The 15,745-nt window shown below is 32.7% G+C and overlaps 2 protein-coding genes across 2 annotated transcripts; both read right to left on the bottom strand.

Moving 5' to 3' along the window:
• Window positions 1–487: 487 nt before the first annotated feature.
• On the bottom strand, window positions 488–2,829 carry LOC132270579 (photosystem I subunit O). The gene is made up of 4 exons (XM_059771757.1): window positions 2,618–2,829; window positions 2,447–2,519; window positions 2,167–2,352; window positions 488–754 (listed from the first exon to the last, which is right to left on the bottom strand). The coding sequence occupies exons 1-4, from the start codon at window positions 2,721–2,723 to the stop codon at window positions 664–666; spliced, it is 456 nt and encodes a 151-aa protein (XP_059627740.1). The 5' UTR covers window positions 2,724–2,829; the 3' UTR covers window positions 488–663.
• Window positions 2,830–8,302: 5,473 nt separating this feature from the next.
• Window positions 8,303–9,739, bottom strand: LOC132270572 (F-box protein At2g27310-like). Its single transcript, XM_059771751.1, has one exon. It carries the CDS (start codon window positions 9,527–9,529, stop codon window positions 8,522–8,524), a length of 1,008 nt encoding a protein of 335 aa, XP_059627734.1. The 5' UTR covers window positions 9,530–9,739; the 3' UTR covers window positions 8,303–8,521.
• Between the last annotated feature and the right edge of the window lie 6,006 nt (window positions 9,740–15,745).

Genomic DNA, 15,745 nt, shown 5'->3' with positions numbered 1-15,745 from the left:
AAATAATAATAATAATTAATAGATCCACTGGTCATAACGAGTTGACCCTATACAATTTTGACCCGTCCATTTTTAACCCATTCTGAGCGGATTGAATATGGATCTTGACCCATATTTGATCCGCCCATTTTTAGCCCACCACAAACCCAGCCCAACCCGCCCATTTGCCACCCCTAATAATAACACTACTCAACTTAGAAAATTGTTCAATAAATACTATATATTTAGAATTATTCACATTCCATTACAGGAATATCAACAATTTGTGATAAAATAAAATAAAAAAAAAATTTCTTACATGAATGATTTTATAGTTCCAACAATATCAGTCAAATTTGATTTCTTTAGCAAAAGTAGAAAGAATATTTCTTGTACTTTTTTTTTTTAGTTTTTTTTTTTTTGGTTGGGAAAATATGTTATTTCTTTTTCTTCATCAAGTGAAAAGAAACATAAGCACAGTTTGTTTTTGAGGTAAAGATTAGCAATATGGACACAAATGCAGAAGATGAGATACAATATTAGAGAACAAAGGAAGTCATAAGAAGACAGTTTTTCTTTGTAACAGGGATGAGAAAAGAAACAAAGCTGAGAATTGAAACTGAAAACAAAGTGTTTTATGATACATGGATAAAAAGATAAAGAGAGAGTATACTGTCTTTTGTCTTAGAAGTACTCCTCAGTCCTTCCCTTGAACCCAATTTGCCCAAAAGTAAGGCAGAGGAATAGCCCCACGTGCCATGTAACCAGCCACAACCTGTACATCCACATATCCAAGTCACCCACTTAAAGGAAATATATATATATATATAGATATGAAAATTTCATTTCGTGGTAAGAGGACACTACCAAGTTACCAACTATTAATAGGGTATATGTGAGTCTCATTGTGAGATGCCACTACACATATTCATGTGAGTAATCTAGTTATTGGGACATATATGAGTCTATATATAGAGAGAGAGTATACAGTATACGTACGTTAAATATGATACACTATGGCAAGTGAAATATGCTTTGGATCAAGAGCATTGTCAAATGATTGCACCCAAAAATCAAGAACTATAGATGATTATTCCATGTTTAAAGTGTAAGCTCAAATTTCCCAAATTGGGGATTCCCAATATGAATTTGAATTCCCACCTAAATGGAGTTGCCTCAAATTTTGAATATGGCCAAAAAAAATACTCTCTGTCCAAAAAAAAAAAAAATGTTATGCTTTTTTTTTTTTTTTTTTGTCCCAAAATACTTGTCACTTTCTTTTTTCGATCAATATATTTTACATATTTCTATATATATCTTTAAAGTTTAAAATTTCAAACTTAAATATTCAAAACTTAGAACGACAAATTAATAACTTTTCAAAAAAACAAGACATGTCCTACATATTCCCTTAAAAATTCTTACTGAGACAGAGGGAGTAGTAAGTAAAAAAACTGTGATGAAAAATTATATTATTCGGATAAGGAATGGCTGATTATGTGTGGACCGATAGTGGCGAACCTCACACTTACTGTCACACAAGCGGTGTTGGTTTTTTTCGCAATGAAAATTATTATTCTAACTTCTAACTATCATATGCATTGATCTCCTTGGCGTTAATCTGTAATTTGCAAGTGATCATGGGCATCACACTACAGGGAACATGCATCTACATGGTAGAGTTACTTATAAGTTGAAACTTGTCGGGCCAAATTACTTGAAAAATGATTCTTAAACCTAAGAGTCTAATTCAGAATGTATTTTTGACTGACATTATTGGTTTGAATTTCCGTTCTAAATAGCATTGGCCTATCATGCGATTCATGCGTGTTTATATAATATATTTGAAGCATTAAGCACACTGAGTGCCAAAAAAACAAAAACTAATTAAACAGACAAATGGGCGGGCTTTATGAGTCTGGGTCGCAATGGCCCAATTTACTACAATCCATTATATTACATGCAAAACTGTGTGGGCCTAACAGGCCAGAGATGCGCACATTAATAAAATTAATTAAGCCCAATCATTGTCAATTTTTTTTTTCAAACAATCATCGTCAATTAACCCATTGTAATGGCACTTGCTCTCCAAATAAGGGGCTAACAATATATATATACTATTGTGGTGATTGTGTGTGTTTATATATATATATGTATATTTATATATGTTTGGCTAAATGTACTCACCAAAACGGAGAAGTGAGTGCAGGACCGGTGGGGAAGTGTGAGAGCTCCTCTCCAATGCTCTGAAAGAAGAGACCAGTCAAACTGTTGCCGTTAATTGCCGGTATGCTTGATGGGGCAAGCCACCCGATTAACCCGAACCCGATCACATTCAGATCTCTCCTTAGCCAATCGCTTTGAAAGTTTCCACTTCACAACCAAAACAAAAAATAGGAAATGAGGCCCATCCACCATCATGATTAAATGCTAAGATTGGTATGTGTATAACTGTATATATAATTACCACGTAAATTTTCCTCCTGAAGCTTGAGCTTGTTTTAGAGGGTTTCTCGCGGTTAACGGAGATTTCAGAAAGCCTGTAATTAGACAATTTACAGAGAGAGAACAACTTCATTATTAAATTATTCTACATATATATATATATATATATATGGTAATGTTGATGTGGTAGTACCTGAAGTGAGGCCTGTTGGCTTTGTTGAGGAGACGCGAGAAGGGGATGAGAGGGAGGAAGTGCCCAAGCCTACAATGGTTGATGTGGTAGCAAAGCTTGTTGCCATTTTCGATTTCTAGGTGGTTTGAGCCAAAGCTTAGACTTAAGAGTGATTGGTTGCTGAGAAAATATTGGCAATTCAATTTCTTGGTGGTGGTTTGAGTTTGTTGCATTGGATTTTTGGAGCATATGGCGATGATTGGTGGGATTGTGTGACTCATAGATTGCGTGGATGGGTTGTTCTTCAATGGTTTCATGCCACGTGGACTTCTATGGATAAAATTGTATTTGCTTCGGATATGCTTCAACAAATTTAAGTAATGGGTAAAGGGCCCACTAAAAATGTTTACAAGCCCAGCTCTTGTAGCCACATTTATTTTTGGCACAAACAGCTTCATCAATTGGTCTGAATCAGAAATATCTTGATGTATACACACTTGATAACATAAAAATTAGAACCATTTGCAATCAATGTGACAATCAGGTTAATTTGGCGAGACTCTCACTGTCGCATAACATTACTTCTGCATGTAGAGATGTTTTCGATTTTGAACTCGGGACCTTTATATCATAGTATGATGATTAGGGAACTCCAGACCTCCTCTAAAACGGTTAAAGTGACTCCAATCATAGCTATTGGTTATATTTGGGTGCAAAGAATGAATCAACATCATATTTGTTTGATAGACTTCTCTTCATTTTCCATACTCATTTATGTGAGATAGTCTGCTAATGGTACTGCAACCGATTGGCAACTAGAAACCCAATACAATAAATGGGCTTTGGGGTTTAGATTCAATCTTCAAGTCTAGCCCACATACACTTGATCTAATCCAACACCACCGTTCCATCCGCTTGTTAGTCATTAGTATCACGATACACAACATCATTCAAGTCGGGAGTATGGTTCAAAAACGAGAGTTCAAAAACTTACCTCTCGAATTTCTGTCAATGCCGCTATGCCCCTGAGGACGTTAGTCTACCATTCATTAATTGCAGTGCCATTGTCATAATCAAGTTATAACTTGAAATGTTAATCAGTTTTATACTTAGGACGCAGTTTCATAAAATTTAAATATTTTATTTTTTTGGTTGGACACGATTGGGACACTAAGGACACTATCATGACATGGGGTGGTTTTGCAATTTTTTTGTTAAAAGATCAGAATTCTATGCATTTTAAAATATATTATGAATTAATAGAAAAAATTTATAAAATTAGTGCTTTCAGTTGTGATGACTTATCGGTTTCTTTTATTTACGGAGTATTTATTTATTTATTTATCATATCGCTTTATTCATATTGTATTATATACCTATATTCTATGTCCATATCCATACATCCTTGTTCCATATTAATCCATGAATTTAGTCATCCTAAACTTGGCCAACAAGCCATATCCTGTTCAACTCAGATTGTACGTTTTTCTCAAAGTACCTGAAAAATTAGTCAATTGTGATTGCTTTCACTCAGAATTTGGAGAATTAGTCAATTGTAATTGCTATCACTCATAATTTGGAGAACGTTTTTCTTATAAAGAGGAGAATCAACAATCATGAGCTCCCACTTTTCAACCCCAAAATCCTTGAACCCAATCCTGAAATCAGTTGATAAATTAATAAAAGTAGGAATTACATTTCCAAATGCACCATAATAACACATTCAGCCTTAATAAAAATAAAAAAAAGAAAAAAAAAATGGAAGTAACAAAAATGTGAGAGAGAGAGAGAAGAGAAAATTCCGAGCTAGCTTAATTGCAACCGGTAGCAAGTCTAACAATTTATTTTCTCGCATAAAAATTAAGGGAAGGTATTTGGTGCACTCGTGCACCAAGCTCATCGGAATCATATGTGTTGTGCACGCATAGGCACATGCTGTGCACATACGACGACTCGAATGAACCGATGCCCTATGCACCCGGCACAATGAATATTTATTCTAAAAATCAAACCCTTCAAATTACAATCAGTATCATTACATATTTGACAAAAAATCTGTTATATCTAACCAACAGTCCGATTTTTTTCCGATTACTCACAAAATATGTGTGGGCCCCACAATAATCGCATGCAGGTCCCCGTGACTGTGAGTAGTCGGGCATTGCATTGCGAATTCATAAATATCCTAAAATAAACAATATTGGAAATGGCATGAAATTACTCAACATTTTTGTCTGGTGAGAGCAGCATACCTAATAAAGGAATCTCATTATTAGACATTGAATAATTATCTGACCCAATGCCATTAACTTCACGTTGATCATAAGAATTATATTATGCTACCAAATCATTGAGGGTGAGACATGTTTAATTGTAAAGAAAAATGCAAGTTGTCTCAATAAACATTTACTCCTACCACACTATTGTACAAGAACCCACATTATAATATATATAAATTAATATGATTTACCAACAAGATCATTTGATTTTCAAGTTATTTCAATTAATAAACATTTAATTATATACACATGGTCGCTATATAATTTAAAATGGTCTTATGCATGACTTTTCGAACCATTTGACTGTTTTAAATTAGTATAAATCTCTTCGTATCTAGTATTAATTGATCTAGTTTAGATTCTATTAGACTCAAATACCGGTCTGAATGTCTAATATGACCTCCGAGGCTTATATCCAACTATTTGGTAGATCAGTGTGTCTTAAAACCCCGATATGGTGCTTAACGTGGCACTTTGTGATTGGCTATAGCATAATATTCCCTGTAGAGAGTCATAACATATTACTAGTAGTAGTAATATTAGGACAATTAAAAGCAACTTTGAAACAGCTCATGCAAGTGAGGCCAGGTCAATAAATTTAAAGCCAAATTTGTTGACCAGACCGTCCCAGCCGGCTTTTTCCAACTTCTCCTTCAAATAAGTGTGTACATTACAAATTTAAAAGAGTCAACGCCTGCCCCAACCATATATATATATATATATATATATATATTTGTAATCTTCCTTTCTATGTATCAGGAGACAAAAAATAATAATAATAAATAATAAAAATAATTCTATGTGTGTATCTATATATGTATAGCATGTGTTGAAATGAGTTAAGTTATATTATTTGGATATCACTTTCACGCTTCGAGCCTATTTTTGCTCTCACATTTTGCACGTACTTGCAGTTAAATTCTCATACTCATACTTTCGAATTCACTCTCTGTCATATCCCGAATTTTTTTTAGTCCTTTAGTTATTATTGTGAATTGATTTAATGGTTATTTGAGCTTAAATTTACTTATTTAATTGATTTAAAATTTTAAATGAAAGAAAAGAAATGAGGACTATGTGACACGCATTTTATTAAGTAATGCAGTGTGTGTGTACCTAAGGTAATTGGATGTGTGTTTATGAGGAGGTAATGTACAGTATATGTGTTATTATATTATTTTGATGATTAAAGCTTTCTCCCGAAGCTTTAGAGGTAGTATACTGTTAAGAACATATGTATATAATTATATATGCATGTAAAGAATGAAGTGGTAATAAGTTGGGGTGACACATGGCACACACAAGTTAATTGATAATCTCCATTTTCAGGAGACTAGATTTTTACAACTCATGTGATTACATGTACGCTCTCCGAGACTAAAAGTTCTGTGCTTTAATAAAACTCTTGAGGTGGTGGCTGCAATACATAGTTGCTGGTATATATTAGATATAATTGCAATTATTATGCTAATGGATGAGGATGAGTGTCAAGTGGCTGGCAGCACAAGAATGGACCGAACATAGACACGTATTTGTGTAGAAAATATATTTCGATATGTATAAGATTAAAGTTACCTTTACAGCTTGTTGGAACCGCCTTCGAAAACACTATTGTTTTGTTGGAAACACAACAAAATATACCACAAACAGTGCAATACAGTCAGAGTCGGAAGAGAGAACAAAAATAAGAAGAAAGGGAATAGAAAAGAAAAGGATTTTTCTCACTAAATTGTTGTTGAACTCAAATACAGGTGAGGGGTTTTATATTTTTATTCTATGTTGAAATTAAGTTTATTACTTAACTTGTAGTAATAGGTTATACAATTACCTGTTCTAGTTTGTATATCATCTATTTTATATTTTTTTTAATTTATTCAAAGGCTGTTTTGTGTAAAGTGATACCATGGTTATGGTTATTTCTTTGGAGTTTTCAAGCTGGAAATTTATATGAAGGTATGTGATTAGAATTTAGCCAAAAGTGTGTATAAAGTTTGAGAATTTTAATTGAGGTGATGATTGTGATTTAATTCTCTTTAAGAAATAAATATAACTTGATTATAATATTGTATAGGCAAGGAGAAGGAGATGGAAGGTACAACCATACGGAAGGACAATTAAATAATTTGAAAAGTAATCAAGGTGAGTGTACTCACTAGAAATTTATACTTGGATGAGTATGTTGAAGTATCGAAGATATTTATTTGATGTGGAATTGCTTATATATATTATATAAGGTCCATACTCTGACCTGGAAGGAGAGTAATATATTACAAAAGGTCCATACTCTGACCTAGAAGGAGAATACTACATTAAATAAGGTCCATACTCTGGCAAAAAAAGAGAGTACTATATTTAAATAAGGTCCATACCCTAGCCAAGAAGGAAAGTACTATATTTTAATGTCTGTAATATGTTAATGAAGTTTAATTGAAGTTATCAAATAATAATTGTTTATATTATTCTGATGTAGTAGTGTTGCATTCACTGGGCTTTAAGCTCACTCCTTCATATTTATATTTTTAGGTACAAGGTGGGGTCGCTACTGCCAGGTCTAGAATTTTGTGTGGGAATGGGAAAAAGAACAATGGAACGTCTGTTGTTTAAGATGTAAATATTGTAGTAGAATTTTAATAGTGTAACTTGTTGTTAACGTTTTAGTTTGTCAGAATTTGCATAACAGGCCTATACTTTGTTTTCAATTGTAAACTGTTAAGTAGGTACTCTGATGTATGATGATGTCATGTTAAATGAGGTTAATGTAAATGGTTAGATACATTTCAATTTATTCAATTTATTAAATAGTATAAATTGGGTTGGGGTGTGACACTCTCCCTCCGTCTGACTTAGCAAATGAGTCCAAATTCTCATGTATATACACACATGTTATATGTGTGTGAATGATAATATTCCCTATAATGGCTTTTTGAATAAGGCCCCAGAAGGTGCACGTCTGCTTGTGCATTTGTATGTTTCTATAGGTTACTTTTATGGCCGGACAGGATTTGATAATAAAAAAACAAAAACAAAGAATTAGTTATTTATTTATTTATTTTTAACTAAACAAAGAATTAGTTGAAAGAGCCAAATTAGTTAGTTGAAATTTAGCCCAAAACCGACTTATTTAGTCGCTTACACAAGATTGTACACAAAATTAAGTCAATCATATGAGCTTATGGATCAAAAGAAAAAAAGGAAAAGATTTTATGTTTGCATTACATTTTTTTTTTTTTTTTTTTTTAAGAAATGTTTGCATCACATAGAATGCAATAAACATCAAATTTATACCTTAAAAAAAAAAAAAAATCAAAGTCCATAAAGGTGGCATAGAAAGTTATCTTCTATGCGATTGAGACTTTCGGAAGTTAGAACGTTGAAGCATACATGCATACCAATTGCTACTGAAAAGTCAAGATTGAGCATTAAGATGGGCATGAACAATAATTTCATTAAATCAAGATTAGTAAATAATGTGGTAATTAATTAATTACACTCTCAATTATTACATTGTAAATCTCACCTTCCTCTATTTAATTATAAACATCCATCTTTTCCTTCATACTCTCAATCTATGAAACGATTTATAGATAATATATATATATGAATGTAATAATTAAATTATAGAAACTAAAAAACTAACTGTATTTTCTCATCTAAAGAGAATTAGTGCCCAGAAAGCTAGGAAAATGGTGACCCCAGTGGCTATGCACACCATGTCCAATGTCTTCTCTCTCCTCTGCTTTCTCTCCCTTCTCTCTCTCTTCAACTCCAAGTACTTCTCATACCTCTCTTTCCCTTCCCATCCCTTTCCCTTCTTTCTTCTCCCATTTCCCATGGCCTCCTGCAAAATTACCAAACACTCCTTCCCACTCAGTGTTTTCCCATCCATGTCCTCCACTGTCAGGCTCACCTCCTTCACGTGCAATTCCCCTCCCTCCTTCCCTCCGCACGTGACCACTATCGCGCACTGCACAAACTCCGACGACGTGCAACTCCGATCTGCGGCCATGATCGTCGCGTACCGCGCCTCTATATCACCCGTCAGCCAGTGCCGTTGCACCGAAACAGGCCTCAAGCTCGAAACATTTGCCGCCCGTTTTCGGGTCGGGTCGATTACGACCCAGCTGATAGTCAAGTTTTTCTCCATGTTCGACCGGCACGTGTCCTCTCCGCCTTCGAGTTTCACCGGAGTCGGCACCGACTCTTTCGGGTCGAGCAGGTCGAACCGGAACGGCGAGCACATGAACCACCCGCTCAGGGTCTCGCTCTCCTGCAGCTTCGAGAATATGAGCTTGTCCTGGTAATGAATATCAACGGCTGAGATGAGTTGGGATGTGGGTACCGGATGTTCGGTATTTGGCTGTGATGAACGGCGGTGGTCGAGGGTGGGGAAGGAGTCGGAGAAGAAGGAGCGGTGACCGGCGGGGAAGGTAGAGATGAGGCGGTGGACAAGTGGGTCGTTGGTGGAAGGCCACGTCTGGTTGCAGATGTCCGTCCAGAGTTTCTGTTCGGTGGAGAGCGCGTGCAGCGTGGACGATGCGCAGCCGGTGGAGGCCAGAGTCGGGCCGTCGAGTCTGGTCAAGATATGGGTTTGAAGGATGTCGAAATGGACGGCGGAGATCGAAGTGTCTCTGCCTTGATCAACGGTAGAAGCCATTAATTTCTCTTGCTCTGCTTTTCTTCTTTTTTTTTTTGGTTACTGAGTTTGGCGGTCTTTTTTTCTATCTCAAAGCACTTTGAGCTATGCGAGGTGGGTGAGTGGGTAGTGACAGAGGGAGAGGTCTTTGGAAGGTGTTTTATAGGGGGCTTTGTGCAATTCATAGTCAAGAGTGGCATGTACTGTAATATCGCGTACTCTGTGTATATATTAGTATCGTGGAAGGTTCAATGTGTGAATATATAAATGTCCGCGTGTGTGTATACCCTGTATATTTATGCATCTATGAGAACAGATTCTCGCGCGTATATATATATATATATATATTATATCCACTTGTTGTATTTTGACCAGTTTGAGACTACAACACCATTTACTTGGAAATTGATCCATTACTTCAAAAAAACAAAAAATTGTATTCGCAGAACATCAGTCATATTTGATTAACCACGACTGATTTTGCGAACTTCATGTTTCCGCCAAGACAGTGTGTAATTTCACTTCTTTTAATTTAAAGTTCAAAGTTCAATTTCACTTAAATTCAAGTTAATAATGTATGTTATTTGTATTTTCAAGTAAAAAATTTAGGTTTAAGGGTGTGTTTGGTAGGGTTGATTTGGAGGAATAGGAAGAGAAAAAAAAAAAGAGAGGATAATGTGAGGGTCTATTTGGGTAGGTTAAGTGGAGAAATAGGGAGGGATAGGGAGAGAAAGGGAGGGATATCCTTTCCTATGGCTTGTTGGCTTTCTCTGTCAATTTGAGAAGATAAGGAGAGAAAGAATAGTGGAATAAGTTATATATTGCTAATACCAAAAATATCCTATAAAAATTAACCTACTGATATGTAATTCCATTTATGTACCTTTAACTGTACCCTCATTTCTATCACTCTCTGTTGTTCAACACCATTTATGTAGTTTTAAGAATTCATAATTTTGTCTCAAAAGTGTACTCCATTAGCCGTACATAGGATGGGAAATGTGGAAGAGGTGAAATAAACAGCAAAACGTATATTAATATTCAGACCATTCTTCACATATATATATATATATAGTGTTCATTTGCCAATTTTTAGGTTCAGTTAACCACTAAACACCTCCCAGAAATTCTCAAGGTAGGGTTGACTAGCGAAACAGCATTGGCCTGATGGTTAACTGATTCCTGGATGATAGAATTTCATCACTGGTAAGTGACAACTAAAAAAACTGTTATCGAATGAATTGCAAAAATTTTCCTTTTGCATAAGCATATTATGCATTCTTAACGAGGATGTCTGGCTAGAAAAAAAAATGTTAATATTGCACCATTTGGTAGTTTCTTAGGGTGATGTGTAAGACAGAAATTTGGTTACTATCATTTCATTTCATTTCTTTTCTTTCCTATATCTTATCCAAATAAGAATAACTATCATTTCTTTTCTTTTTTTCTCTCCTATCTATCCAAACACAAATAGAAATTATTATTATCCTTTCTTTTCTTTTCTTTTCTCTCTCCTAACTAATACTATCCTTTCTTTTCTTTTCTCTCCTATTTATCCAAACGCACCCTAAGTATACTAAGAGAAGTCGGTAGTAATATTAAGGAGTTGGGAAGATTCAGTATAATAAAACCAGACTTGTGGCAAAATTTTTATTTTCCCATTTTAAATATGTGAAATCTTTAACCAAACTTATCAAAAGAAAAATAAAAAAAAAGTGTGATATCACCAGCTTGTATTATTTTATTGAAAACAAAGAAAAAGAAAAAGAAAAAAGAGTGTTATCATGAACCAGCTTGTCTTATTTTATTCTAAAATATTTTAAGTTGGTTTTTATAAAGTACAATAATTAAATATGGGTAAGAATGTAAGATAACTTATATGATTGATTATTTATTATTTTTATGCTGAAAATATATTAATTTGAAAGAAACGTACTTATGACAAAAAATTATATATATATACACCACAAACATGCTCACACACACACACACACATATATAAATATATAGGGGCAGAGCGAAATGGAAATTCGGGTTTTCCATTTTGGCTTTAAAAATCTACCTGAAGGCTAAACCCATCGGAGAGGTGTCTACTTAAATGCAGAATTCGTTTAATGCAAGCAATGCTGCTTCCAACTTCCAACTCTGGAAAATGATATAACCTAATTAATTTAACCAAAATACAAACTATGGATAATGATATATCCTCTAACTCCTCCTAACCACTCCTTTGAACTGAGTCGGCCAACCTAATTTAGTTTGTAACAAATATATATATATATAACTAATGCAAATATTAAAGACAATTTATTTGGATTTTAATATGATTGTATTATCTTGATAACACAATATTTAATTTTAAACTCATTTATCAAGGAAACTCTATAAGCCAAAGTAAAACTATGTTCATTTGATTTTCTTGGGCTAACCTTTTTTATATTAAATAAAAATAATAATAGTTCTTGTACTTCCATATTATTATATATATATATATATAAGCTGTTCCTTTTCAAATAAATATCAATTTAGTATTTGATTTTATACAATATTTCAAAAGTGTTAGTTAGTGATGATATTGCTAAACATCTTTGTCTAACACAGTTTCTTGTCCCAATGAAATGTGTGCCTATAGTCACTCTTTGCATCTCGATCTCTTGTTTCGTATCCTATCCCATCCAACCAGATATTAATGATAAGGAGGCATGACTTAAAAATTGAAGAATACTTTGAATTTGATCATAGTATTGAATAAATTACGTAATTTGAATCGTTACAATTCCCAGTATCATTACTAATTATCAATTCGATCAGTTAAGCGAGAGACGAAATCAGGATATAAATTAAGTGGGGCAAAAATGAATTTTGGAGGGGCAATAGTGTATTTTTTTATAATAATTTTAAGGGAAGCAAATGTAATATTTCGTAAGTATATTACTGAAAATGAACAAATTATAAGAGCATATTATTAAAAAAAATTATCCCCATTGACTTGAATGTAGCTTCGTCCCTAAGTTCAATATGTTCATAAAAACACAATCTCTTAGACTGATTGAGAGGTGATCTTTGTAGCTTTTGTGAGAGTAACTAGGCTTCAGGCATAGCAATGGTTGGTAAGTTTGATAAATATAATTGTAATATAATTAATTTCCTGGTTTAATGAAGCTTTTTTATTATTATTATCTCTACGTCATTGTTATATTTAATAGATGAACCACATTGATTGAATATTATGCTCTCAACAATGGCCCATGGGACTAGGGAGTTGTGTGACTTGTCCCTAGCGGTGGTCTGAGGTCCATTCTGGAAATAAGGCTGTGACATATATTTATATATATACACACACAAATACATAATACATTTATAAAGTACACACACTGAATATTATGTTTTTCACTTTTCAACAATGGCCAATGGTACTTATGCTTTTATAGGTGGTCTGAACCCTAAGCTTTCATTTAAAAAAAGATACTGGGTGTGTTCGTAATATCGTACTCTGAATTTATTTAAATCGTATATGCATAATACGTTTTTGCACATACACATACATAATACATATGAATTGAATAAGTCACAATGCACCTAATATTTATTCCCCATTCAGAAAATAATACTATAAGGCTGCGACATACTCTATATATAATGTATGTATGTATATATAAATATATAGTACGTACATGCACTGACTAAAGCTGAATTCACAGAAGTCAAAATTGGCTAACAAGAAATGCGTAGGCTATACATCATCTGTATTATCTTAATTATTTGAGTGATCTTATCCAAAATATTCAACGTCTTTGGAAGAAAGGTTACATCATCTATAATGCAAGTCATTAACAGAGCTCATTTATGGTGACCATATCAAGTTTTTTTGGGTTTTTTTTTTTTTTTTTTTTTGGATAGAAGGTGACCCTGTCATTTTTGCCCTCGTTTTCAATTCTTTTCTTTCATCCATTATATATATATATATATATCTCATATTTTTTAGGATAGTATTGATTTTTTCAAGGAGAAGACTAAAATGTCGTCTCATTTTCATGGCCATTACTGTGGTATGTCATTAATTAATTAATTAATTAATTCTTCATCTTAATTTGTCTCCAATCAATGAACCAGTTTTAGGTAGATTTAAGGAAAAGTGTAGCCGACCATGTAAAAACTAGCTAGCCTAGTAACAAGTTACAAACTACTCTGTCAACTAATACATTCAACAGCCGTTTCTTAATGCTTGGCCACATGGGTCATGGTCATTTGCTAAATACAAGGTTTTTCCATTAATTACATGGTAATGGTGGTGCCATAAGTCAATGTAATTATAATTAGAAAGTCGTTTTAATCGAAACCAGGATAAAGGACATTCAAGAATGAAAGATGTATAATTTATAATAATTTTTTGATTGTGTCCTAAATTTATTGATGTTATTGAATAATTAATTAGATCAACGATAAATTAGAGAAGTTTTATATATTTTTAAATTTAATTATGCATTCATAAGAGTGTGGGTGTTGACTTAATGGAGGAGTATTTTGTAGTACCTTAATCTTGCAATATATTAGTTGCCTTTAACAAAAAAAAAAAAACAGAAACTGAAAATCTAAGGTTGGGTCCCACTGCATTGGGGCCCACTTATATCACTCTTGTAATAATTAAGTTAGTAAATTGTGAAGAATTATTCAAATTGTCTCAAACTTTGGTAGCATCTCAGTTGGCTTTATTTTGTGTCTAACCTCCCTAATGATTTATTTATTTCACGATAACATGGTACAGAAAATTTTTATATTAAAAAAAAAAAGAAAAAAAGAAAAAAAAGAAGAGTAAAATAAAAAGAAGAAGAGTATGAGAAATGAATTCATTTTACCAAATTGGAACTCCAACAATACACCTCTAATGATTAGTCCTAGTGGGCAAAAATATCTAATTGTCAATAGTTTTGTGATTTGTTTTCAACAGCTTAGTTATGGAGAAAAAGGAATCAAATCCAAGCTTATTCGTTTTCTATAGGTGTAGTTGCATAGATAAAAATATCGTCATTTTCAAACCATCATCATTAAAAAATGAAAACAATTTGAAAATTATTGGTGTTATTGGTTCAATTTTTTTTTTTTAAAACTAAAAATAAAAAAATTGGACAACTACCGGCTTGTTGACAGATATCTGAATTTTGAAAACTAAGTTTAAAAAAATAAAAATAAAAATCTGGTTTTTTAGACAACTATCTTTTATAAATTTCTAAAAATGATTTTTTATATTTTGAATTCTTGAGAACTTTATTTTCAGTTACTACAGGCCGACAATTTTTAAGAACTTAAACAACATAAAACTGTTTTCAGATAAATATACAGGAAATAGTTTTCGAAAACTTAACCAAACATAATTTGTGTATAGTGTTATTATTTTAAATTTTCTAAAAACAGAAAATTATTTTTGAGTGACAAACTAAGCATAATATTTCCAACATTATAAAAATAAAAAAATAATATATATATATATATATATATATATATATATATATAAATTAAAACAACAAAAAAAAAAAAACAGAAATAAAAAAATTACCAAATATGCTAATTCCTTCTTTATGTTATAAGGAACACTAACTTCCAACGATTAGTAAGAGCATAAATTATGTTTAGCAGGCATGAAATTTTAATTTTTAAATTAAAATTAGTAGAATTAGAATCAAGTAACTCAAAAAAATTGAACTATTTTTTTTTTTCAATTTTACCCATTCATATTCCAAAACTCTAATTTCCTGCTGTCAAACACAGCATTACCATTCTCGAATAAACTGAAATTACACCATGTTGCTATTTTTCAGTTCCAAGTGTTCCTTTTCCCTAATCATTCAAAGTAGGCATGCTTGACTTGGCCTCCATTTATTCTCCATGGCCCATCAATATTTTATATAATATGACTTAAGAAATCCACCATTGACCTCTGATGGAAATTTAAACAGCTCTAAATTTTGAAATAAAGTTTGTACAAAAATATACATAAGCTATCATTAAGTCAAGTCATTGTACATAATAATATAAAAAAAAAAAAAAAAGGCATACATGTATAATCAATCATGTATTGATTTGTGATAGTTGACTGTAGAATTTTAAAATGTTTGAATCCAATTGGTGAATAGGTGTGGTGAAAATGAACGGAGTCCCACCACCATCTATTAATCAGTACAACTTTGAATTGATTAAAGTTGGTCAATATAAAAAATTCAAAAAGTGAATCCAGTAGCA

The sequence above is a fragment of the Cornus florida genome, unplaced genomic scaffold, assembly GCF_030987335.1.
Source record: "Cornus florida cultivar Cherokee Brave unplaced genomic scaffold, ASM3098733v1 CherokeeBrave_3.0.0_Hap2_Chr08, whole genome shotgun sequence".
Taxonomy (NCBI): domain Eukaryota; kingdom Viridiplantae; phylum Streptophyta; class Magnoliopsida; order Cornales; family Cornaceae; genus Cornus; species Cornus florida.
This window is presented reverse-complemented; position numbering and strand designations above follow the sequence as displayed.

Bases quoted from the DNA above. Each gene is read 5' to 3' on its own strand.
- LOC132270579 (XM_059771757.1), bottom strand. From the start codon at position 2,723: ATGGCAACAAGCTTTGCTACCACATCAACCATTGTAGGCTTGGGCACT. The intron at 2,520-2,617 runs GTACTACCACAT...GTCTAATTACAG, and splicing joins GCCAACAGGCCTCACTTCAG to GCTTTCTGAAATCTCCGTTA. The intron at 755-2,166 runs GTGAGTACATTT...GTGGATGTACAG, and splicing joins GCACTCACTTCTCCGTTTTG to GTTGTGGCTGGTTACATGGC.
- LOC132270572 (XM_059771751.1), bottom strand. From the start codon at position 9,529: ATGGCTTCTACCGTTGATCAAGGCAGAGACACTTCGATCTCCGCCGTC.